The sequence below is a fragment of the Misgurnus anguillicaudatus genome, chromosome 8 (assembly GCF_027580225.2).
Source record: "Misgurnus anguillicaudatus chromosome 8, ASM2758022v2, whole genome shotgun sequence".
NCBI classification, from domain to species: Eukaryota; Metazoa; Chordata; class Actinopteri; order Cypriniformes; family Cobitidae; genus Misgurnus; species Misgurnus anguillicaudatus.
Window position 1 is genome coordinate 28,461,716 of NC_073344.2, and position 26,638 is coordinate 28,488,353.

The window sequence follows — 26,638 nt, forward strand, 5'->3', positions numbered from 1 at the left end:
TTTCAGTTCTGAAACTTGCAGGATTAAGTTTAGTTTAAGTACGATGACCTCTTATAGATGGTTTCAGCAGTAACAACATGAAAAAACGGCTGTCGTGGTCCGCACGTAACTTCCGGTAAACTCCGCTAAGAATAAATAATAACAAAGTTCTTAAAATTTGTTTATTTATATAACAAGGAAAAAAACAACACATGGATTACCCAGAAAACCAAAACGTTTGTTATTTTCGACGAGGCATTTGTTCAAGAGATCCGTTTAGCAACTAGTCAGACCATAAAAAAAACGAAACCGGAAGTAAAGTTTGGATCCAGACGTGTATTGCGTCAGCGCACGTGCATCCGTCTATATAACAAAAATCAAGTTAAAATGTATTCTTTAATTCAATGCTTCTTTAAAGCATTCACACAACACATGAGCAGCACGTGCTCGCATTGCTGAAAGTAGACCTGAAGCATCATTGCTGCAAAGCATCTGGCTAACTTGTAGAAACAGTTGTACACAGTTGTAATAAAATGGTATTTTTTTTTACAAAAGATAAACTAAACTTAAACACTACTAAATGATACTAAACACTACAGGATAAGGTTGTAAATGTTCAAACAACTGGTATGCATATATAATATAATAGCCTGTAAAAAAGTCACTGGTGAATGGCAGATGGGACAAAAGTTTGCTTTAGGCCCTTGCACACATTCAAAAGCAATTGGTCTGATTGCTGATTACAGTCTTCACCTTGCCATGCTGTCACAAAGGAAAAGATCATATACATTCTTCTTCAGTTTTGTTACTACCGAAAACTGACACACGTCTAGCATGGACCCTCTTCAGTGTGAATTCTTGTGTGGTCTTCAAGAGTCGTTTTTTGTTTGAAACATTTTCCACACTGAAGACATGCATATGGGCGTGCTCCAGTGTGAACTCTCGTGTGGACTGCAAGATCACCTCTCCTTGTGAATGTCTTTCCACACTTAAGACATGGGTATGGGCTTTCTCCGGTGTGAATCCTCACGTGTTCCTCAAGAGTTTTTTTGCGTTTGAAACACTTTTTACACTGAAGACATGGGTATGGGCGTTCTCCGGTGTGAATCCTCACGTGTTCCTCAAGACTTTTTTTGTGTCTGAAACCCTTTCCGCACTGAAGACATGGGTATGGACGTTCTCCGGTGTGGATTCTCATGTGGATCGTAAGACTAGGTTTGTGCGCAAAGGTCTTTCCACACTGCAGACACGGGTATGGGCGCTCTCCCGTGTGAATTCTCATGTGGACATTTAGATGACCTTTGCTCCTGAAAGTCTTTTCACACTGAGTACACGGGTATAGGCGCTGTCCAGTGTGAGTTATCATGTGTATTGATCGATAAGCTTTGTGTCTAAAAGTCTTTCCACACTGAAGACACGGGTATGCCTTCTCTCCAGTGTGAATTAGCATGTGGACAGTTAGAGAACTTGTGGTTCTGAAACTCTTTCCACACTGAAGACATGGGTATGGGCGCTCTCCAGTGTGAGTTCTCATGTGGATTCTAAGATGAGTTTTCTGCGTGAATCTCTTTCCACATTGAGAACAAGAGTATGGACACTCTCCGGTGTGAATTCTTGTGTGGACTGATAGATCACTTTTGCTTGCGAAACTCTTTCCACAAAGCAGACATGGGTGTACATCACCAGAGTGAGTTCTCATGTGGACCACAAGACTATTTTTTCGTGTGAAACTCTTTTCGCAGTGCAGGCATGGGTATGGGCGCTCTCCAGTGTGAACCCTCATGTGGACCATAAGATACTTTTTCTGTGCGAAACCCTTTCCACACTGAAGACAAGGGTGTGGACTCTCTGTAGTGTGAATTTTCATGTGTTCTTCAAGACCCTCTTTCCTTTTGAAAGTCTTTCCACACTGAGGACATGGGTTTGGACTCTCTCTTGTGTGAATTTTCATGTGTTCTGTGAGACGACCTTTCATGTTAAATGTCTTTTCACAATGAAGACATGCGTATGAACGCTCTCCAGTGTGAATCTTCATGTGGACTGATAGACAATCTTTCCTGTTGAATTTCTTTTCGCACTGAAGACATGCGTATGGACGCTCTCCAGTGTGAACTTTCATGTGGACCTTTAGACTAGCTTTATTGCTAAATGTCTTTTCACACTGAAGACATTGGTATGGAGTCTCTCCAGTGTGAATTCTCATGTGATCTATAAGACGATATTTCCTTGTGAAGGTTTCTTCACATTGAAGACATGGGAATGGGCGTTCTTGAGAGTGAATTCTCATGTGGACCGTGAGATTATAACTTCTTTTGAAAATCTTTCCACACTGCGGGCATGGGTATGGACGCTCTTCGGTGTGAGTTTTCATGTGGACGGTTAGATTACGTTTGCTTGTAAAACTCTTTCCACAGTCAGGGCAGGTGAACGTTTTTTCTTCAGCATGGATTCGTATGTGCTTCACAAGGTCTCCTTTACTTTTAAAACCCTTTCCACAATGAGTGCAAGTTGATAATTTAGTGGCTTCTGTTCTTTGCTTTTCTGTTTGTTTTGGAAATGAAGTCATTTTCATCTGCAAGCAACCAGGAGATTTTTCTGCGATTGTGGAATTATGTGATAATGACGTTTCTTCCAGTTCCATCAGGTCTAAAAGCAAATCAGTATGTATATTTGTGTTAGTACATTTCTATAAGTGTTCTCAAGACCATAATATGTTAACAAAACCTTAATAATATTGTAAAGAGTTTTTTACTGTAATGTTTCTTAGCAATCATCAATCAATCAATCAATCAATTACTTTATTTGTCACTTGGTCACAGGTACCAGCGGAATTATCCATTAACCTGTCCATACATACATAAAATCTGACAAGGGGTAGACAGAACAGGCCAACGGGGTATTGAGGAAGAAGTACAGCATTACAGGGAGGAGAAAAAAACAAACCCCCAGACTATGCTCCAAAGGGAGTACAGTGTGGGAACAAGTAAAAAACACTTTAGCTACATAAGCACATAGTCAGTACACTTTACAACATGAACAACACACGACTTGCAACAGAGTAGGGGGGAATGGAGGGGTCGAGATAACCCAGTGCAGGCAAGCAGCCATCCGGTCTTGCAGCCATTCTCAGTGCTGGTAACAGACCCGCCTGTCAGGCTGGGGGGCACAAAGCGACGACGACGAGGCAAGGGATGGGGGACAGCCTTCACATTATATAGGGTACAGAAAGGAAATGCTACTCCCATCTGTGCGCTAGCGCTTAGGTTTCACTCACGGTGATCAGTCGTCTCCCACCCCTCCCCTTCGTGCTCAATAGTGCTGCAACGACGTGTCGACGTCATCGATTACGTCGATTACGTCGACTACGCGACGCGTCACGCTGTTTAATTAATCTCGCGTAATGGCGGGTTCTGCTCCTGGCAGTGTTATCCATACATTTATTTGTTTGTGTGCGCCACAAAATCAACAATGGTCGCAACATTTACATTTTTATTTTCATTTAAAACGGCTTCATTTATTGTTGTGAGCGCTCGGTGGTGCCTCTCTTGTGCACGCTCTCTCTCTCTCTCACTGTGCGTGAAGCCCCTAGACAGCGCCTCTCATACATGACACTGAGTGAAAGATTTAAAAGTTGGATGTGTTTTCCATGCGGATTCCTCTTTGAACTTGCATTTTCACATAAACGCCAGATGTTACTGACAGAGAAGACGACTGATTCGAGTTTATCATGAAAGGTTAGCAGTGTTTTCCCACACACACTTTTTCTCTATGTGCTTGTGTGCGAGCTCTCTCTCTCCTATGCCCGCGCATGCCTTCTGTAGTAACTCTGTGTAATGGCAATTTTGTAATTTGCGCCGAATTGTCTGCGATGTCTCGTTTATAAATCAAGATTATAGTAACTTAGTAGTTAAAGTAACAGCTGGTTGGATTAAACACAAGGTTATTGAGTCATGTTTAGTCACTATTTTAATAGTCTTTGGGGTGGTTTCCTGGACAGAGGTTAGCTTAAGCCAGAACTAGACCTTAGTTTAATTAGGAAATATAATTAGTTTAAACAAACATGCCTTACTAAACATGCCTTTGAGCGGATTAAGAAGAGGAACTATATTTTATGGCGTAATAGCACTTATGGGAGTACTTCGACTCGGCGCAGTAACACCCTCCCTCTCCCATTATGAGAGTGAGAAGGGGAGCGGACTTTTCAGGCGAGTCGAAGTACTTCCAAAAGTGCTATTACGCCATAAAAACAGTTCCTCTTTTAAATCCGCTTAGAAGAGCGCTATGTTTTATTTTGTACCACCAAACTTGCTCGTATAACTACTCGTCTTAAATAGGAAAAACATTGATGTGTTTGGTCACTTCTAGCTTTATCTCTAAATGGTACCATTGAATGAAAGGGGCTAAGGCCTAAAAAAAAAATTTGTTTGGTTCCGGTTTCCGACCGACCCTGCCAATTTATGTGCGACCCAAATTTATTTTATGAGCTTGGGGAAGAAATAATACACATTAAATAAATACACAAATAAAAAAAATTTTGAGGCGAACTATAATTTACCTTTTAGTACAGCACCGTTTTTGTAAAGCACCCCAGCAAGCAATAGCCGTCATTTCAACGTCTCGTTTCAGTATAGACCCGATATAGCCGGGCTGTGCCTAGCCCATATCTAGCCCAAATAAACTTTAATTTGGTTACATGTGGTTTTTGACAAAAAAAATTGTGAGATATGCTATTTCATCATGTAAGAAAAGTTAACAGCGATTACAAGGTATTTCGTTTCATTTCTATAAAGTGTTTTATGCATCGTCTGTACGTAGTCACAATTTAGCTCATAAATAGACCGACTACGAATAAACCAGGTTTAGCCCAGAAATAACCATGAATTTAATTACATGTTGTTTTTCCAAAATGATTTGTGAGATGTATGATATTTAATCATGTAAACAAAGTTCAAAGCGATTAAGGTATTTTGTTTCATTTCTTTAAAGTGTTTTATGCACCGTCTGTACTTAGCCACTATTTAGCTTACAAATAGACCGACTACGAATAACCCACGTTTAGCCCAGAAATAACCATTAATGTAATTACATGTGGTTTTTGCCAAATAACTTGTGAGATGTATGGTATTTCATTGTGTAAGCAAAGTTAACAGCGATTACAAGGTTTGTTTAATTTCTTTAAAGTGTTTTATGCACCGTCGTACATAGCCACTATTTAGCTCATAAATAGACCGACTACGAACAAACCATGTTTAGCCCAGAATAACCTTGAATTTAATAAAATTTTGTTTTTGCCAAAATAACTTGCAAGATGTATGATATTTCATCAGGCATGCAAAGACACCAGTGAATTCAAGATGTTTGGTTTTATTTATCTTATCTGAATATCTGGGGCCTATACCATGAAGCTGGTTTAGTTGGTTAGCCAGCTTTGTTTAGGATTAGTTTGTGCAAATCCTGGGTTTTGGGTACCATGAAAATAGCTTTTACCAACAAGGCCTGCAGATTGGCTTGGTTTTGTCAACCTGAAACTAATCCTGTAACCCTGATTTTGTTTAACCATTTTCATGGTACGGGCCCCTGCTGTCACGCATAACATTCATTGTTGATAAACAAAATCCAGTTACAACTCCGAACCGCTAGATGGCAGCTGCAGTACACAAACACGAGGCCAGATCTTGCGAGAAAGATTTCCGCTGTTTGAAAATCAACAGCCAGGAGGAAAGCAATCTTCCACACGCGTTTGATCTTGTAAGTGTTTTTTATTATTTTATTTTACATGTGTTTAAAATGTATTTACTTTATTTGTTGTTGGAATCGCGACATTCTTGCGGGTAACTTAACGTTAGAGTAAGTAACCCATGTTTTATAAAACCTAAACAGTACAACCTGCAATGTAATAAAATAGTGGAGGTAAATGAGTCTATGTAACTAGGTATGTTGCTAAAATTTTCAAAATGGTTAAATGCTAAAACGAGTTGTTCAGATAGAAAGAGCTTGAAAAAAGCTTTTAAATTAGACCAATATCATGTATATGGGTTAAAGAATAACAAAATACTGGCCATTTGAAACTCGAAAATCATCACTTTATTTGGTCCCATGTTTTCCATTAAAATTCAAGAAAATGTGTGACCGAATCATGAAAATTATGAAGTTTTTAGCTATAACTTTTTAAATCGTTAAGATATTGACCTGAATCTTTCAGGATAAGCTGTTTGATATATCCTCTACATATTCCACTTCTGAAAAGTCAGATATATAAAAAAACAAACCACTAATTACACCAAATAACACTCTTTATTCAGTCTATATATACAGATATCATCTACATGGCTATACGGCTGCGTCCCATTCTTTACCATTCAAGCAGATTTTGGTAGAGGTAAAACCACCTTTGGTAGTCGGTCAAATTTCTTAAAATTTCGTTCACTTGTAGTTTAGCAATTAAACTAAATGTCTTTACAATTTCAAGAATGTCTTTACTCAACTTCAGCAAAAACAACGACTATTTTTCAAACAACCGACTTCGGCGAGCTCGCACGGCCAGTGGTTAAACATGAAAGGTTGTGACTGAAAACGAGAAGGTACCTATGCTTCTTCCGGTGGTGTTAACAATAAAAACTCAGAAATTTCGCCATCAACAAACCAACAGAAGCATTATTTTCAACAGCACCGCGCGCCGCCTGAGAAAATCTTGAGTTTCGCTGAGTGGAACCAAAACGTCAGCCGCGACAGCGGAGTTAGCAACATACCTAATATAACGTTACACTGAAGATTAACATGAGTGATTTGTAGGCTGCTTTTTAGTAACAGCAGTAACTTAGCTAAGTTATTACTGTGTTGCTTACAGTAATGTGGGCAGTTGTGCTTTACAATTATGCATACACAGATAGATTGTGGGGGAAAGCTATTTTTCCATATGGATTTAACTTACAAGCCTTCAGTTTGTTGGAAAAAAGAGTTTTATTGTGTTAGTGAGGGCAAACTTGCAGGTCAGTGGGCATTAACCTTTAAGGTTGGTAAACACTTGTACACTGAAGCATACATTACTGTAAAATTACTGACATATGCATGTGCTATTCAGGTGTCAAAGCTGTGTGAAACTGGAGGGAGAAACTTGAGAGACCGTGCCGGAAGAATGCTGGACAGGTAAATTCTATAAACATGCAATATTAATCAGACATTGTGGTGTCAACGCAGTCTTTCATGTGGTCTCAAAAAAATATGTCAGTCTGCAACTGTTAACGACATTATCTTTTGTATTTTAGAGTTCACTAAGATTCATTAATTTCAAAGTTCAAGATGAATGGTGGTGGTCCACTGCAGAAGCAAGCATTTGAAAAAACATCAGTTCTCAGTTATTAAAGGTAAGTGTGTTTGTATGTAGTTTTAGGCTGAATGGTGTTTCACAAAATAATACTTTTAATATGACATTAGGCCATGTGAGGAGTAATTGACAACAGTCCGGTACTGCCTTAATATTTTCTAAATATTAAAAGCCCCAGATTAAATTACTCTTTGCCGATACAACAGTTAACTCACCCATACAATATTGTTTAGATGTTTTATGTCCATAAGATTGTATTGTGAATATTTTATGCTTGGCATCTTAAAGGAATAGTCTACCCTTTTGCCATATTAAACTATGTTATTACCTCAACCTAGACGAATTAACCTATCTTTTTCAATGCGTGCACTGTACAGTGTGTTGTTAATGTGTTCGCATTTAGCCTAGCCCCATTCATTCCTATGGTACCAAAAAAAAGTTTTATTTTGTGGCACCATACTTACTGGTATAACTCCTCATGTAACAGTCTTTAAATAGGGAAAACACGGAAGTGTTTGGTGGCTTCCCTGTTTGGTACCATAGGAATGAATGGGTCTAGGCTAAATGCTAACACATTCACGACGCGCTATACAGTGCACGCATTGAAACAAGATAGATATGTATTAATTTGTCTAAGTTGAGGTAATAACATAGTTTAATATGGCAAAAGGGTAGACTATTCCTTTAAAGGGCAGGGTATTTGATTTTGAAAAATACTAACTTTAGCCTACACGCACCAACCAGAAGCACACTCCTATCTCATTAACCAGTAAGACTGACAAAGTGAATAACATTACCAAAATAACCAAATTAAAAACAGCACGTTTAGAAATTTGAAAAGATAAATATCATTGCACTAATTCGTAAAGGAACACAAACTACATAAGCAACACGTTTCATTAAAATACAATCTGAATCCATCAAAATAGAATCACACTGTATACCTACCTTTCCAAAAGAAACACTGCAACGACCCTTTCAGACCTGTAGCTGTTTCCATCTTGCAGAAAAGCAGTGAAGTTACCAATGTTAATTTGGGTTTTTGCTCTTTGCTCATCCAGATGTTTTTTTTTTTGTTGTTTCAAAATGTTTGAACAGGGTGTGAAGTGGCATGCAAAACACGTTCACAGAAGAGGGGCAAAAATTTAATGCGTCCAATTAGGCATGGGCCGGAATGAGATTCTGGATGATAACCATAAGCAAAAATACCACGGTGTTGCGGTATTGCCATTGTGACACTAAAATGTGTTATTTTCAAATGTCTGCATATTAAAACATCAACTTTTCAACTGGACACAATACATTTTATTTTTAAACAACAAACAACATTTATGCCAGTTTAAAATAAAGCCTTTAAATGATAATATTCTTTCAGTTGTAAATGTAAACATGAATTCAATTACATGATTTAATTCACTTTGTGTAAACACAGTTCATACATTGAAAACGGTATCACAGAAATTTTTTGTGGTTTTTAAAACCTTGACTCTGAAAATCTCGGTATACCTTTAAACTGGTAACTGGCCCATGTCCAAATATTGCATTGGGTCGGGGTTCAATGATTTGTTGAACGTTTTTTGGTCCTACGCCTTTTACAGATGACACAAATATATAAAAATACACATTAGACAACTTAACATAGTGATTGCTATCAAGACTTGAGGAGACTTTCAACCAGCATAACTAAAATGTTTCTGGATCAAAATCAGATACCCTGCCTTTAAGCCTCTTTTGCTAGTTCCAAATTGTCATTAAACACACACAGAGAAACATGCACTTGTGTTTGTAGTAATGAGAACGGTATGATTACTGTTGCCTGTCAATATTTATATATGACTTCTTCGAAAGAGAATGACTATCACATTTAATATAAAGCAAAAATACTTGTCTCATGCATTCTTTTCATATTTGGCAGATGCTGTGTTGAACAACTTCCCAGCAGCAACAGAACTGGAAGGGAAGGATGCAATGGGGGCATTTCAAACAGGCACCAGGGAGGACGTGGTGTATAGAAATTAGTACAATTAATAAGTTGAAGTGAACTGAAGATAGTTTGTTAATGTTTAGATGTTATTTCATTTTTAAAATTGTATTTTGTTATTTATTCCTTTATTTTGTTACTGTTTTATTCTTTTTGTTAAAAGTAGTTTTTCTTATCATTTTGTCTTATCTGAATTTCTATTGTATTAACAATATTTTTTGTAATAAATTGCATGATTGTATGTTTATGAGAACCTGTTTTAATGGATTAAAAAGAATTCTTTAGCCATTCTTTTGTTGTTTATTAGACACATATGTGTAGTCATTTAATAGCCGTCTATTTAACGGCTAGTCTATTTTTGGGCTATAATAGACGTCTACTAGATTTTCACTGACAGCCCAAAATTAGCCTTGTTTTAGCCTAGACCCACATTCACCGTCTATTAGACGTATATATGTAGACGTTTAATAGTCGTCTATTTAACGGCTAGTCTATTCTTGGGCTATGATAGACGTCTACTAGATTTTCACTGACAGCCCAAAATTAGCCTTGTTTTAGCCTAGACGTCAGGGGGGTGTTTAGACGGCTACTAGACGTCTATTAGACGCAAAATGGCTTGCTGGGACGCGTCCTCCAGCAACAAACAAAGCAGCTACACAGTCGTTAACACAATAGTTCACAGATCGTTGTCGCCACTTACAAAGGCACTGGTAAAGTGGTAATTTTTGGTGTGCATTCGAGATGCTGTTTAGTGCACAGCAACGTGATCTTTTGCCCCGCCGAAAGTTGTAAATTACAGACAAAAAAAGACGAGCTGAACAACGATATGCAAGTGGGCTTTTCTCTTCCAGAGATTTTTGCTGGCAGTAAGTGAATTATAATATTTGAATTCATGGTATTATGACCAGGGCTTGACATTAACACCGCCAAACGCGGGTAAGATTTCGGCCGTAAGGCGAGTCTGTTTTCTTAAAAGTTATGCGAAATGATAAACAATACGCAATGCGACACTGGAAAACTACAACTTCCATGAGCATTCTGCACCCAGAGCAACGCACAGAGATCTGTTGAGAGACGCGCACGCGATCAGCGGGGCGTTGCGGACCAAAGCGTCACCTTCCAGAGAGCGCGCGAGAGCTGAGGGATTTGCGAATGCACAAGTGTAACAAGAGGACGCAGTCTGAGCGCATACACACTTCGGGAAAGTCTTAAAAGTCTTAAATCACTTTTATCAGAAACCATTTAGCTTATAAAATACATCTGCATGACAGTAAAATTAATGTACATATCTTGACAGTATTTACTGCTGTTGTTAATAAATATTTAAAGTGGTTATCGATGGGTTATGTGTTTATCTTTTCAGTTTAGAATTAGTGTTTCTTCTACACCCCTGCTCTACTTTTAATATATTCATTCAAAGTTAATCTATTTATGCCTTAATTACTAGCATGTTTTTCATGCATCTTATATGATCTATACTGATATACCAGCTATATACCAGCTAAATGTTGTCTTAATTCGGGTAGTCAGACTGCATTTGAAATTCAGTCTGCATCTAATTTAGCAAGTAAATTTGCTCGAATTAAAGTAATTTTAGGATGCCAAAGTCAAATTTAAATCATATACAATTTAACTTTGGCTAGTACCTTTGAAAAACAACTAGCCACTTTGGCTGGTGAGCAAAAAAAGTTAATGTCAAGCCCGGATTATGCTACAAAGAGTTCCACTTTTATACTTTAGCAACAGGCTCACGTCAGATATTTTTCATATAATACAGACAGATTAAACAACGGCCTCCACATCAGGCGGCCCGCCCAATCAGAAATGTAAAAAATACTACTCTGTATAGTTAGACATGTATATGTGGTGTAATTTATCTATTGCATGTTATGTTAAAAACAGTAAAATTATAAGTAAGCCTGATAACTATTTAAAAACTATTAAAGCAGTTGAATGTTGCGTTATAATGAAATATTCCCGAGCAGCTTTCAGCCATGATCACTTTGAGAACTTTTTTTGAAAGCAAGTAGAAAACGTATTTTGAATAACAACACGTTATAAATATGTGCTGCGCGCTTTCCTCTCAATAACATAAACACACAACAAATATGACAGCGGGGTAAAAAATAGAAAGAAAACATCTGATCATAGTGATGTTGTTTGATATAGCGATATAGCAGCACTATAAGTCACGCCACGTTTATTGCTACACTTTATACAATATAGCCTATTGCTTTTAGGCAACAAATAGCCTATCATAACAACCTATAAGCCTACTGTGTAATTGAGACATTAATTTAAGAAATGCATTATAGCAGAAAGACGTGTAGGCTGGGAAATATAGTGGGTTCACTTCAATCCACACCACAGACGTTCTTGGTTTTCTTCTTATTTATTAAATCGAGGCAATTGTTTGATCAAACATTGATTAATATTAAGATACAATTTATACAAAACGAAATTCACTTTAAAGAAAGTCTTTCTACAAAACAAACCTCGCAAAATCGCTTGCCCGACGTCCATTACGGGCTATGGCGAATTCCTGTCGGGCTAAAAAAAAAAATGATGCGCCTTGCCCGTCGGGCGGAGGAAAAAATATTGTAATGTGTTTGCATTCTCTCAGATTTAGTTAGGTAATTATGTTGTATGTAATTCGGCGTCATCTTGTTAGCCATTACTATCCTCACTAACAAGTGAAACTGTCAGGAAATGAAGTGAAAGCATTAAATCCTTTCGTTCACGTCTGATATGCGCGCTCCTCGGCTCCGCTCTTCACGAGTAGGCTTGCTCTTGTGCTCATCAAAAAGTATATTAAATGTTTATTTATTTGCCATTTCGTTTAACCCCAGAGTCTAACATTATTCTAGCAATTCCCTTTTTCTTTCTTTATTTAGTAAGTTAACTTAAATATGTGAGAACGAAAATATATTTTTAGTGATTTGCATGAAGAGAATATGATGTTAGAAGCTTCATTTTAAGCATTTAGTAGCCGTATTTATTTAAACACTTTAATAGGTTATTTAAAAAAGTATAAGGTTTTTTTGGGTTCATTTATATTTCCTGTCACTGTGTGCAGGTTCTTTTTTGTAGGCTATGAGAGCCCAATATTTTTTTTTACCAAAAAGGCTTAATAAATGTCACGTTGCATTACAATTTAAAGTATCAATAATGTCAAAAATGTGACGTGCAGTTCGGGTGTGTGTGTATGCTGTTTAAATTAGTGTTCTGAGGTTTTGACGAATTTTATAGACTTGTTATAGTTTCTTATTCAAAAGTGACACCCATAGATTCAGGCCCACCCGTACTTAATCCATGCCCACCCATATGTCACGTTCTGCATCCGCCACTGCTCCACATATTGCGTTTTGTTATTTATTTATTTTTTTACTTTAAAACACGCAGTGTATTCGTTCAGCTGCATTTACTGCTCTCTCTCTCTCTCTCTCTCTCTCTCTCTCTCTCTCTCACACTCACACACACACACAATTAAAAAGAGATAATCCGTGGAGATCCGTGGCTCTGCGCTGCGTGAGACAAACACGCAATATGGCCAAAGTCACCTCAAATATATCCGCTATTCAATTTAAATATTTAACAATTTCCTACCTATCCCTTGCTGCCACTGTAAAAAAAAAAAAAAATAAAAAAATAAAAAATTCCCTACCGACCCATGACCTAAACTGACAACCAACCGGAACCAAACTTTTTTTTTTTATGCCTAAGCTAAATGCTATCGAAGCGTCGCAGCGCGCTCCAGCGCTTACGTGCACGCACACAGATGATAGAGGGATGTAGTATCAACAATTCTTAGTTAAGGTAATAACATATTTTAATATTGAAAATGAGTAGACTATTCCTTTAATACAGTTAAAGAAGTACGTACGCAAGCGCCACTCTTCTGCACGATGGTAACCAAACAATTTGTAAAAATATAGCGTAAACTTTTCTAAATCAATAAGATAAACAAACATTAAACAGTATAAAGTCTTTCTCTTTACCTAAAAATGCATAAAATAACACTTAATTTTAAAAATGACTCTCCAAAGGCAGTTGCATGCAAAGCATGCTGGGAAATACACATCCACAGCCCAGTAATAGTAATAGTAATAGCAACAAAAATCATTAATGTGGTCCCAATATAAAATGATTAAGTTCATGAATTTTTTTTACATTTAAGCAGATTGAACATTACAAAAATAGGTTGAGCCAAAAAAAAAGTGTTGTATTAACTTGTTTCATTTAAGTTAATTAGACAAGGTGCAAAAGGATATACGTGAGTAAACTTGGGTTTGACTACATGTTTACCAGTGGGGGTGTGGGGGAACATATTTTTGATTTTCACAGCTATCAATAGTTGTCAGATAATAGGCATTACTGTAGGCTGGCGCTGGCAGTTTCTCAAGCCGTAGGTTGCAGCCTTCGGAGGTCCCATTTGCAGGCTGCATACGTTTTATTACAGAATATTATTACAGAATATTAACAATGTTACAGTTTACTATTATTCTTAGTTAATTGTAAATTGTTTTTGTAATATGCTTTATGACTTGCGAATGCAGGGGCGTCATGCACCAATTTCTTTAAGGGGGCACGGTGTGTACAGCTCACAGAAATTTGTGCATACACAGACATCAAACGAAATATTATAGAGCTTTCAGTGTTTTCCATGGAACTTACATTTCTAACAATTTGAGCGCACCTGCAAAAATCTCCACAATAAAAGTGTTGACTAACTTTTATATCAAATACTATTCAATAGGAATAATTACATATTGGCATCATATTTACATCTGAAACGGCATGTTTAGTTTATTTAGGTTTTGTTTAATTGCGTCACTAATGCATTTTGCACAACAACTGCATTATCCTGTGAAATTAATGTAATTTTAAATATATAAACAACGAAAATGACATAAGCTATAGCAACGTGATTGAGTTTAATGTTAAAAAATGATTAAAAAAAAATGTTTAAATAAAATTATTAGAGGAATGCATTATTGCATCAAAATTTACCTCATATGTGAGCATGTGTGATTCCGCGCCCCCGTGAACTCTGGCGAACTTTGGAGTTGTACCAAGATGAAATCAAATCTACTAATATAACGTTGAGACGGTCACATTTTAAACCATACATTTTCTACACAGATGAGGTTAACTGCACATTACTGGGGTTTAGAAATGTTGTTAGTGTTTCTTACACGTTTTAAATCCTCAGCCAATGCAGCAGCAACAGCAAAGAGCTCATGAGCGTGCTTAGAAGCTAATGACGTCTGCGACTGCACTGTCTGCAGCGCCTAGCTGCCGCCAGAATAAAGTAATGTAACACGATCAAAACACTATCAAAACGGCAGAAATATCTGAAAAGTGACAAGGATGCAGCACAGAATTCATAATATTTAGCATATTAAACAGATTAAATGAAAGTAACAGATTAATGGACCCTTCCCTTCTTTGATTTTGAGGTTGCATGCAAAATCCATTTGGCTTAAAAAAACGATGTTTGAATCATGGGCATGACGCCTCTGTGCGAATGTAATGCTCAGTTAGTTAACTTTTTTTTTTATTTTATTTTTTATTAAAGAACATTTATTGTACATACATATGAATACAACATTAAATTTGTCACATGAACATACGAGGGAGGGGGAGGGAAAGGGGGTGGTATCAATAAGTCAGTTCATATCAAGTTTGAGTAGCAAAGAGTTCATCATAGAAAGAAAGAAGCATCATGTTTTTCTTGTTGTTAATTCTTCGAAGTGTGGATAAGAGGTACTGAAATTCAATGAGAAACATTTTAAATATAGGTTTTTCTTTTTTGAATTTCTGTTTGTGAATGTAATGTTTGGATACAGGTAAAAAAAAATGGTAACAAATTCAATACATTTCTGTTTGTGTGTAAAATAAAAAACAATATCTCTTTTTGTAAAAATGTAAGAATTATCAAGAAAAGCAAGGTGATTAGATAATGACGTATACATGCGACCTCCGGAGGCTGCAGCCTTCCGACTGAGAAACAGTCAGCCGCTGATACCCAGACTCATGAGTGACATGTCATATGGTGTTAGTATGATCCTGCGCAGCTGCGCTTCTACACTTACACCTGTCACGAGCTTCTTTAAAAAGCGACTGTTTTTTTAACCAACATATGGCGCTGACACTCAAAGCAAAGAATCAGTAATGTTTGGTGCTTTATCAGAGACTTTACTTTACCATCACTAATTGATTGTTTTTCCAATAGATTCGCTTTGCATTAAACTAAGTCAAATTGTACTCACTTATGCTCTGATCATTCGTATGAATATCTCGCTGACGACGTCTGGTCCACTTATTCTCTTCAAACCGTTATTTTTCACATCCGCTCAATGAAACACACGAAGCCGTTAATCATCCAGGCATGCGCGAGACTCGAACTTCCCGATCTTGACGTAGGAAACGTTATCTTCCCTCAAAGACAAAGCAAAGCTGTGTGAAATCCTTTAACTAGTTAAAGTTACACCCAAATCTTCAGAGCCCTTTTCTCCTCACCACCTCCGAAGGCAGTATTTGGACGCAGCCCCTTGTAGAACTTTTTCTTATTCTTTAGTGTTTATGGTAGCATTACCGCCACCGACTGGACTGGAGTGTGGATCAGGATATACAAAAAATAAATAAATTCTATTAAACCATCTTCTCTATTCTCTTATATAGTGGATATATTAATATTGATCATTTGGGCAAAGAGCACGAATGACTTGTTTAAAACTTGAAGCTTAAAGTTGATGACGCTTGGACTTGCCTGTCCTGACTTGTGACTTGAATGCAAAGACTCGAGACTTAGCCATTGTGACTTGCAAAACAATGACTTGGTCCCACCTCTGATACAATATGTTCGCGTGGTTTATGTTTCAATAAACACATTATTTTATGAAGTTTGTTTAACTAAGTTTATCAGTTTATCCTGAGGGGGGCAGTGTTGCATCAAATAAAACACAGCGCAGCCTGACCGTCAAACCTGAGATACAGAACACAACGCACTTAAAGGACAACATACTGAACACGACACAAAAAATCATGTATTTGTTTTTAAGATTTAATGCTATTTATAGTTTATAAGATAAAGTTTTAAATATGGATTTTTTTATTACAAAATCACATTGAATACCATGAGAAGGCCTCTATTAAAGGCGGAGTCCATGATGTTTGAAAGCCAATGTTGATATTTGAAATCACCTAAACAAACACGCCCCTGCCCCAATAGAATCTGGACCTTCTGTTGATAGACCCGCCCCACACATACGCAACCCGGCATTTGATTTGATTTGATTGGCTATAAGTGTGTTTTGGTAGTCGGGCCGTCTCCTTTTCCAACGCGTTTTTCAAACATCGTGGACTCCGCATTTAAAGGGGAGACATCATGAAAATCTGACTTTTTCCATGTTTAAGTGCTATAATTGGGTCCCCAGTGTTTCTATCAACCTAGAAAATGTGAAAAAGAAAAAACAAGTAACTTAGTTTTGATAAACCATTCTCTGCAAGCATGTGAAAAAAGAGTTCATTGAAATTTGCCTCCCGATGTGATGTCAGAAGGGGATCTTATTATAATAATACCGCCCCTTAATCTGCACTATCCAACTACGGCACCGACATTTAATTCAAAGATCAGCTCATTTGCATTTTAAAGGACACACCCAAAAACGGCACATTTTTGATCACTCATACAAAGTGGCAATTTTAACATGTTATAATAAATTATCTATATGATATTTTGAGCTAAAACTTCACATACGTACTCTGGGTACACCTCTGAAGCCGTGTAGATTGCGTCTGTGAAGGATGGATGCACTATTTGTGCTTGAAAATGACCCTAAATTTACTACCATTATAAGAGCCATTTTCTAATATAACTTCAATTGTGTTCATCTAAAAGAAGATGGTCATGCGTATGGAGGTGAGTAAATCATAATTTTCACTGAACTATCCCTTTAATATGCTAATATGCCATGCAGGTCAAATAACAAATTACTAATAATACTTTGGTTAAAACTAGCTAAGGTTAAAATGACATATGTTTCTTGTTTAAGTCCGTGTGATAACAAAACACTAAATATAATTATTACACAATATTCAGAATTATTCAGCAAATTTACTGGCACATTTGTATATGCAGTCATCCATTCTCTAAATTGTGCAGTTGGTGCATGGTCATTTACTTTAACTTAATAAATTATTTTAAAATGTGAGCACACTTTTTTATTTCCCTCCTCGTTTCTTCTTCATAATCACCCTTTATATCTCTTCTTCTTCCCCTCCTTTCCTCTATAGTGTACAGTCTTCATCAGGACAGTCACTGTTCATCTGCATGTCATGTGTTTGGAAATCTCTGCTCTCCGATTGGTGTTTATTTACGGCTTTGGTTTTGTTTCCCCCGTGATGATCAACTTTATAAAACATTTCTTCACTCTTGTGGTGTCCCTTGTGAACGTATGCATCACCCGGCTCTCCATCATCCAGCTGATGGTTGCCCTTTACGGTGTGCTGATGGCTCAGGTGGTCCATGTGACGGAGCTGCGTGCGTTTGTGTCGGAGATCATCCGGCCGTACCTGCAGATACGCCTGAACTCTGTGCTGCTGAGTTCGGCTTTCGCTGAAGTCGATCACCCTGCATTCGTACGTGCCCCCATCTGATGGTTTGATGCTAGACAGACGAAGCTTGTGCGAAATATTACTGCCGACCACTTTGACCACCTGAACAAAAATAAGGCAAGAACCTTCACATTACACATTGCAGACTACCAGATAAGACGAGCTCAGAGTCAAATGCAAAAAGAGGTGATACATCTACACTATTACATTTATATGAACAACTCACACTTATTTTGGTTTCCCCTTTTGATGTTACTTCTTGTGAAAGCACCTGGAGAGACACAAGAGCGAAATTATGCACAATTGTGGCAACAATGTGGTTAGGTCTCTAAATGATGTCTCTAAATAATGTTGCAGTATAGGATTACTAATGCAAAGTGTGCGTGCAATAACAACATTTCTGGTCTTGCCTGGTTGTCGGTCCATCCAGGTTTCTCTGGTAAGTCTCTACCGTGTCGGGCGTACCACCACTGAATTTCCAGAGAAACGGATGAGGAACCGGACCCTTTGAAGGAACAAGCCAACTCCACATCTTCTCCAGCCTGAGAGATGATGTCACGAGGAACCTCAGTGAACAACGCTAAAATAGAGAGAAAGTCAAGCAAGTAATTATTTATATACTCATTCAGTAAATATGATGGACAGATTCAGCAATGACAGAGATATATTGAATATACCTATCTTACATCATGACTGTACTATAAAAACACACTGTAACTTTTCCAGTGCAAAATACCACAGAAGCAGTGCAACAGGTGGGCCCATGGTGGTTTTACATATTTATTATTATATCCTATAAACCTGAAATAATCTTGACAACCATATCATTGGAAAGCTCTACACTCTTAAGAAAAATGGTTCTTCAAAGGTTCTGAAACGATGGTAAAGGTTCTATATAGAACCATAGCTTACTGAAGAACCATTTTTTGCTGAAATGGTTCTTTGTCTTGGCAAAAGGGTTCTTTATTTCCCTCCTTTTTTGATTTTAAATTTAGTCAGTTATTTTCAAGCTGCCTCCTGATTATTTTCACCTGTAAAAGCCCTGAATCATCAGTCCTGCTGAACTGCCTGCAGACTAACAACACAAACAGGTAAGAGAGGAAAATAATCATCATTTACTGTTAAAACATTTTGAAAATTGAAGTTTTGTGTGTTCTTATTGTAATTTATTTATTTTATAACAGGTAAACTTTATACTGTAAGCTTCATTCCCTTTAAAGCAGGTAAGCTTCATACTGTTTTAAATGATAGGAGACTCTACTTTAACAATGACTTAGGATAATTATTTGTTAAAGTGTTTAAAAGCATATACATGTATATTTTACATTAAGTTTATTAAACTAATTATGAAAAGAATGTGGTACAACATGTGTTTAGTTTTTTTTATTGATATTTCAGAGTTTTTATATGTGAGGTAATCTTGCTGGGAGTGAAGGCAGTGCGTATGACCACTTGATATAGACACATTCTATTTTTAAAGGTGATGTATGCATGTTACTTTCAATCCTGGCATTAAAATAATAATTTTTACTGTTTAAACATTTTGTAAATTGAGGTTTTGTGTTTTTTTGATGTACTTTATTTCTTTTATAACAGGTCAACATACTGTAAGCTTCATTCCCTTCAAAGCAGGTAATCTTCATATTGTTTTAAATGATATATTTTAGGGACTCTGCTTTAACAATGACTTAGGATAATGATTTGTTATAGTGTTTGTTATAAAGCATATACATGTATATTTTACATTAAGTTTATTAAACTAATTATGAAAAGAATGTGGTACAACATTTGTTTAGTTTTTTTTTTATTGATATTTCAGAGTTTTTATATGTGAGGTAATCTTGCTGGGAGTGAAGGCAGTGCGTATGACTGCTTGATATGAAAGACACATCCTGTTTTAAAAGGTGATGTATGCATGTTACTTTCAATGCTGGCATTAAAATAATAGTTATTTACTGTTTAAACATTTTGGAGATTGTGTGTGTGATGTGATCTTGTGGCACATTTACTTGTGATAACAGAATTATTTTGGTCTATCTGTTGTAGGTGGATCGTGAGTGAAGCTCTGCAGGTCTGCCATTGGCTTGATAACAGTTATGTTAATTGAGTGAATTCAATTTATAAATAAATCTTTCACCAAGCATTCACCTATTTACTGACAAAACAGGTATCTTGAGCAGAGTCATATTAAACTTTTGTCAAATCATGTTTTACATACAGTATGTAAGCAAACTCCAGGCTAATATTAACTTGTTTTGTCTCCATGTCTTATCCTTTCTCCCATCTCCAACAGATCCAAATCTTGTTCAGCCTGATGCTCAACCTTGTATGATGATGACCACAGCCAGGTGATGGAGATCTGTGTTAATCACACCCTGCGTCTCAAGATCAACATGACAATAGCAGACCATTTCTTATCTTACTCTTATCTGACTAAATGTTCAGCATCATTGCAACAAAACAAAGAACATTAGATGGAGTATTGGAGTATTGGATGATTCCGTAAAGAAAATAATATGGACTTTTTTGGTGAGATTCTACAAAGATTGACACAATCCTATTGTCTTTTATTTTTACAGTTAATAATGCATTATAAACATCCCATTCATTTGTATTCTATGTCATCGATCTGTTTGTGCTAAAATGTATACATCTGAATGTAATGTCAATAATATGTTAATATTCAGGATTTATTATCATATGCATGTTTTGATGTTGCATGTCATGATTTTATTGATTTCATGTAATTGTTGTCTATTTAAAATGATTTTAATTGCCAAATTTTATTGTTAATTTATTTAATATTGAAGCTGTTATTTAACATCCATATCTTATTTGAGTAGTGATTTGTTATATTTGCATAATAATTAATATATTTATTCTGATTGTGATTTTAATGCACATATTTATTATGGTATGACACCTCATGTAATGAAAAAGTGAAAATAAAAGTATGTTCTGATGTCTTGCCATTCTGTTTTTAAACTGTTAAACCTTATAAAGTGCTATAAATAAGAAAAAAACAAATAAAAAATAATCCTCCTGACTGCTGATAAATGAAAGGGTTCTTTATAGCACCACTGAGGTTCTATTTAGCACTTTTTCAAGGCAAGGTTCTATATAGAACCATGTTAAAAAGGGTTCTATATAGTACCAGAAAGGGTGCTGCTATTGTTACAAGCTGAAGAACCCTTATTTGGTACTATATAGAACCATTTTTCTTAAGAGTGTAAGAATTTAGTTTTCATATTTCAATGCCATTTGATGTTAAAATTAAGTAGTGACAGTCATTTTGTTAAACGTCACTCACCCCGTAGAATTACATATGAATATATATTCATAACAGTATACATCCTATTATGAATCTTCAAAAATCTTGACAAACTATACATCACTGGAAAGCCCTAAGAATGTATTTTTTATATTTCAAAACCTTTTTCATGAATAACGATGCAGTGACAATAATTTATTAATTTGTGATTTTTGAGTATGCAGCAAACCCATGTGAAACCACTAAAAGTGTGATAAAAACTCATTGTTAGTGATTTTAACTTGAAATTTAGATCTGAACTAATTGAGACTCACTGCCTTATTTTGATAGCATTTTGGGAGTAAAAAGTTTCATTTTTATGGGTTTTTAATATACAATTTTTAAAAATAAACTTAAAATGCTACCATTTTTCATTTAAAGGAATAGTCTACTCATTTTCAATATAAAATATGTTATTACCTTAACTAAGAATTGTTGATACATCCCTCTATCATCTGTGTGCGTGCACGTAAGGGCTGGAGCGCGCTGTGACGCTTCGATAGCATTTAGCTTAGCCCCATTCATTCAATGGGACCATTTAGAGATAAAGTTAGAAGTGACCAAACACATCAACGTTTTTCCTATTTAAGACGAGTAGTTATACGAGCAAGTTTGGTGGTACAAAATAAAACGTATCGCTTTTCTAAGCGGATTTAAAAGAGGAATTATATTTTATGGCGTAATAGCACTTTTGGGAGTACTTGGACTCGGCGCAGTAACACCCTCCCTCTCCCATTATGAGAGTGAGAAGGGGAGCAGACTTTTCAGGCGAGTCGAAGTACTCACAAAAGTGCTATTACGCCATAAAATATAGTTACTCTTTTAAATCCGCTTAGAAAAGCGCTACGTTTTATTTTGTACCACCAAACTTGCTCGTATAACTACTCGTCTTAAATAGGAAAAACGTTGATGTGTTTGGTCACTTCTAACTTTATCTCTAAATGGTACCATTGAATGAATGGGGCTAAGCTAAATGCTATCGAATCGTCGCAGCGCGCTCCAGCACTTACGTGCACGCACACAGATGATAGAGGGATGTATCAACAATTCTTAGTTAAGGTAATAACATATTTTAATATTGAAAATGAGTAGACTATTCCTTTAATATTCACAACTTCAGACACTTCAGTAAAAACTTTAAAGTGTCTTCTTTAAAAAGAGACCAGGGTAATTTGAAGATGCACATCACCTTTTCAACACCCCCCCCCCCCACTCAAGAAGCCCCCATGACAGTTAAAGGGTTAAAGCAAAGAACTGCTGTTCATTATACCAAGAATAATTTCTTTCCACAATTTCTCCCCCACCCCTAAAATTCATGACATTAAACAATCTCTAACAATTGCAGCATGAAGTTAAAACAACTTGGCTTTGCAAGTCAATTCAATCTACTATTTTAAATTTTGACCTTTGAAAAGTTGACATAAATTATAAAAACAAATTGAAGTTGTTTGACTTAATTTTTTATCTTAAAGTTAAAATAAAAATATATGTTGCTTTGACAATAATGCTGCATTTCTTTTACATTGCAAGTAAAAATCTATCTCATGTTCTTTGGCTTTCAGTCCAGACCTTCAATGGCCTTTATAGTTTGTTGTGTCTTGAAGAACTTTTAGAAAAAGTTTTTATCTCAACTCTCTTTGTAGATTTTTAATATGAACTTATTTTACCAAAACTGAAATCATTCAATTAATAAGAATTGTTTTGATATGCTGAAAGACATAACTGAAAGTTTGCAGAATATTTATTTATGGATAGTTTTCTTCGCTTATATTTAAAAGTGCGATATCTAAAGCGACCTAAATAAACAATATCTATCACAGTGCGTATTTTTCTTTAAAAGAAATGCGCAAATATTCCTTTTTCAATTCTTTCAAAGTTTCCTTATCAATCTACAATAAAAACTTTAAACTGAAATGCAGTTTATACTAAATAAAAGTACTGATGAGGAATAACACTAAATAAAATAAACATGATTAACGATATAGTCTAAAGCTTGACCCGTTAAATAAAAGCTGTGTCTTAAAACTTGGTGAAGCTCCCTATCTAGACATCATTTTGATCCTCACTTGCCTAGGTAGGAAGCTATATATTTAGGGAGCTCAGCAGATTTTAAGACACGTTGTTCTTCACATCATAGCCTACCTGTGTTTCCAGACGCGCGATTATCCAGATGTGCGGTGATTTGGACACAAAGTCCCACGCAGTGTAAAATCCACAGCATCTCTCCAAACGAAACTGTTTCTGGTCTATCCACTCATCCGATCCAAATATTTAATCCCTGAGTGTGCTGATATAAAAAATATGACGGCTGACGGGGAGACGCAGTAGCGGATTCGTTTCTTCACACTCTGATGCGGATTAATTACACGAGCCGCTGCAGGGCGGAGGAACACACAGGCGGTGTGATGCGGTCTGATCAATTAGGCGGAGGGATAAAAGGTGTTCATGAATTCATAATACTATACTGATTTGATCTGAGAAAAACACACATTTGTTAGTCATCTGTTAGAATAAGATTTGCACAAGCTGATAATATAGCTATTACAAATATTTATCATTTAAAAATAATAACCTGTTATTTGGGAGATGCTTTTTATCAGTAGGAGAAAGCGGTGCACACAGTAAAGCTTATCGTTAAAAAAAATGTAAATTAGATTAATATTTTTTACACAATCAACACACACATCTCTGCTACAAATTATCACTTAAAGTTTGTTTGTGGGACCTACTGTTATCGTACAATTACACCGAAAGTGACAGAAGTGCAAACGTTACCCCTATAGGTGGGGTTTGTTGTAACACCTGCTAGAAAATGTAGTTTAAATACAAATAATTAAATCAAAATTTGTCTACATACTAAAGGTGGATTCTTTGAACAAGTATTGTTTTTTCATTACAAAAGAAAACATCAAAGCGTCCACCAAGCACTGTGTGTGTCTGAGCATCAGAGCAGCTGCGTTGAGTTTCATTGTCACTGTTTCAGGTTGAATGATGGATGCATCACAGGGTTTGCAAGCGTGCAATCCAATTCTGAAAGCTTTCTCTCTGTGTGTGTGTGTGTGTGTGTGTGTGTGTGTGTGTGTGTGTGTGTGTGTGTGTGTGTGTGTGTGTGTGTGTGTGTGTGTGTGTGTGTGTGTGTGTGTGTGTGAGTGTGTGTGTGTGTGTGTGTGTGTGTGTGTGTGTAATTGCCGGCTGTGAGATGCCAAGGGCTGGAACAGATGCACAGCTCAGAAACAGACATCAACAGCAGATGTAAATATGACAGAAAATGAGAGCAGATGCATTAATGCGTCAAAAGAAACAGAAAAAAAATTAATGTAAATAAATAAAAATAATAACATGTTATTTGCATGCATAACCCATTTGATAAAAAAAGATATGTAATGAGCAAATTGAGACAATCCTCAAACCCAGGTATTTAGTAATAGGTTTAGTTTAGTAATAGTTCCTAATTTGCTACTCAATTTGTGTCTTGTCTTTGCAAACTAAACATCTGCACAACAAATGTTCCTCAGGACAATCTTTTGTGTTTTATGATGAGATCTAAAAGATAAGTTCGAGCAAGAGAGATGTTGAAGATAAAGAGACAAACAGACTCAAAGTAATGTTATATACTCTTGAATCATGAATGCATTTGCTTGATGCTTTCTGAGTATTTGTGTGTTGTAAAATTTTTTTTTGTGACCTTCAATTGCTGAAGCGTTCATGTGTCCTCAGCCTTTATATTATATGAGGAACACGACAGCTGGTATTTCAATGGCATGATAATTGTCCTTGAGAGGCAGAGAATGCCATCCACTTTCTCTCTCTCTCTCTCTCTGCTATTGAACAATATGAAAGCGAGTAATAAATGCAGAAAGATCAATGTGTATTGTAAACTCAACCTGGCTAAAGTAATTAGATGTTTTGTTATGTGATCTTTTACTCAGACGTTAAGATGGTGAAAATAAAACGAACCGTATCAGAATAATGAAAAAAGTACTCATTAAGTTGTGTTTGAATAATAATGAAATGGTGGCAGAGATATTTGCCCGTGGCTTCATTAGTCTGTGTGTTTGGCTCTTCGAATAGAGACAAATGACTGCCAGCAGATGCCATGCACACAGAGATGCTTCATTCTAATGCACACAGAGAAAAACAAATCCAGTCGGTAAACACAAAGCGTCTGCAAACACTGTAATTACAGCATCCCAGACAACCAACACTGAATGATAATGTGTCAGCCTATCACATACTGCTTTATTTCGTATGTCATATTTTTTGGGTCCATGTGAGGGTTTTTTCGCTTACAAGAATGTGACTTCTGTTTTGACATAAGCCCTAGATTCCAATATGCATAGTTTGATTTTGTACTGCTGCATTTATTACACAATGCGTGGAAACCTCAACATTTCTTGCCTTTGAAAGACATTCGTGGAAAATCGGTGTCTGGAGATATGAAAGATACAGATGTGTGCTTGAGGGAATATTTACCTGTGTGCAAGTGAAAGAGAAGAAACTGACGAGAAACCAGGAATAAATCTGCTCGAAAACATCAAAACTTCAATGCTTCACTTTATAGACAAGACTGGGGCTAGTTGTCACATTGGTTATATCTCAGTAAATGTAAAATAAAAGCAATTGCTATTATACAAATGCTTTTTTGTATGTTATTTTTAAACACCCAACATCATATTTTTTTATACTGTACAGGCAAGGAAGGGTCAACTCAGTTTATAATGAGATTTTACCTTCAAAGTAGTCTTTACATTTCAGATCAAACTTACTTTTACATAATTCATTAATAAGGATGTCAACATTGATAAAGTTGCCTTAATGCTGAACCTAATTAAAGATATATATAATAACATATATTCTGCAATGCTGTTGGCTAATGTTATTAATGTTGCCACCATATGCAAAATCCTGAGACAAATCCAGCAACTGCGTGGCAAGCTCTCTAGTCAAGACAATAATGTCAATAATTTAAAGGAATATTCCATTTTCTTAAAAGAAAAATCCAGATAATTTAGTCACCACCATGTCATCCAAAATGTTGATGTCTTTCTTTGTTCAGTCGAGAAGAAATTATGTTTTTTGAGGAAAACATTGCAGGATTTTTTTATTTTAATGGACTTTAATAGACACCAACAATTAACACTTAACTCAACACGTAACGGAGTTTCAAAGGACTATAAACGATCCCAAACGAGGCATAAGGGTCTTGTCTGGCGAAACGATTGTCATTTTTGACAGGAAAAGTGAAAAATGTGCACTTTTAACCACAGCTTTTCGTCTATGTCTGGTCCAGCGCGACCTAACGTAAATGTGTGGTGACGTAGGGAGGTCACGTGTTACATATATAAAATGCACATTTGCGGACCATTGTAAACAATAAACTGACACAAAGACATTAATTAGTATCAGTTGACATACAACAACGTAG

At 36.3% G+C, this 26,638-nt stretch overlaps 1 protein-coding gene and 2 long non-coding RNA genes across 4 annotated transcripts; 2 read left to right on the plus strand and 1 right to left on the minus strand.

Annotated features, from left to right (window-relative positions):
* Nucleotides 1-152: 152 nt before the first annotated feature.
* On the minus strand, nucleotides 153-23,628 carry vstm2lb (V-set and transmembrane domain containing 2 like b). 2 transcript variants are annotated; one of them, XM_055213143.2, is made up of 5 exons: nucleotides 23,356-23,628; nucleotides 18,314-18,483; nucleotides 18,130-18,174; nucleotides 17,507-18,005; nucleotides 2,399-2,625 (listed from the first exon to the last, which is right to left on the minus strand). In XM_055213143.2, exons 1-4 carry the CDS (start codon nucleotides 23,432-23,434, stop codon nucleotides 17,577-17,579), a joined length of 723 nt encoding a protein of 240 aa, XP_055069118.2. In that variant the 5' UTR covers nucleotides 23,435-23,628; the 3' UTR covers nucleotides 2,399-2,625; nucleotides 17,507-17,576. The 2 variants fall into 2 exon arrangements, with proteins under 2 accessions (XP_055069115.2, XP_055069118.2); XM_055213140.2 differs by lacking the exons at nucleotides 17,507-18,005; nucleotides 18,130-18,174; nucleotides 18,314-18,483; nucleotides 23,356-23,628 and adding an exon at nucleotides 15,557-16,045 and having other exon boundaries at nucleotides 153-2,625.
* LOC141365821 (uncharacterized) lies at nucleotides 5,688-9,572 on the plus strand. The gene is made up of 4 exons (XR_012370797.1): nucleotides 5,688-5,727; nucleotides 7,061-7,125; nucleotides 7,245-7,343; nucleotides 9,219-9,572. It is a non-coding gene; the product is annotated as an uncharacterized lncRNA (long non-coding RNA).
* Nucleotides 18,743-21,141, plus strand: LOC129455660 (uncharacterized). Its single transcript, XR_012370798.1, has 4 exons — nucleotides 18,743-19,126; nucleotides 19,723-19,807; nucleotides 19,950-20,070; nucleotides 20,197-21,141. It is a non-coding gene; the product is annotated as an uncharacterized lncRNA (long non-coding RNA).
* Nucleotides 23,629-26,638: the final 3,010 nt, after the last annotated feature.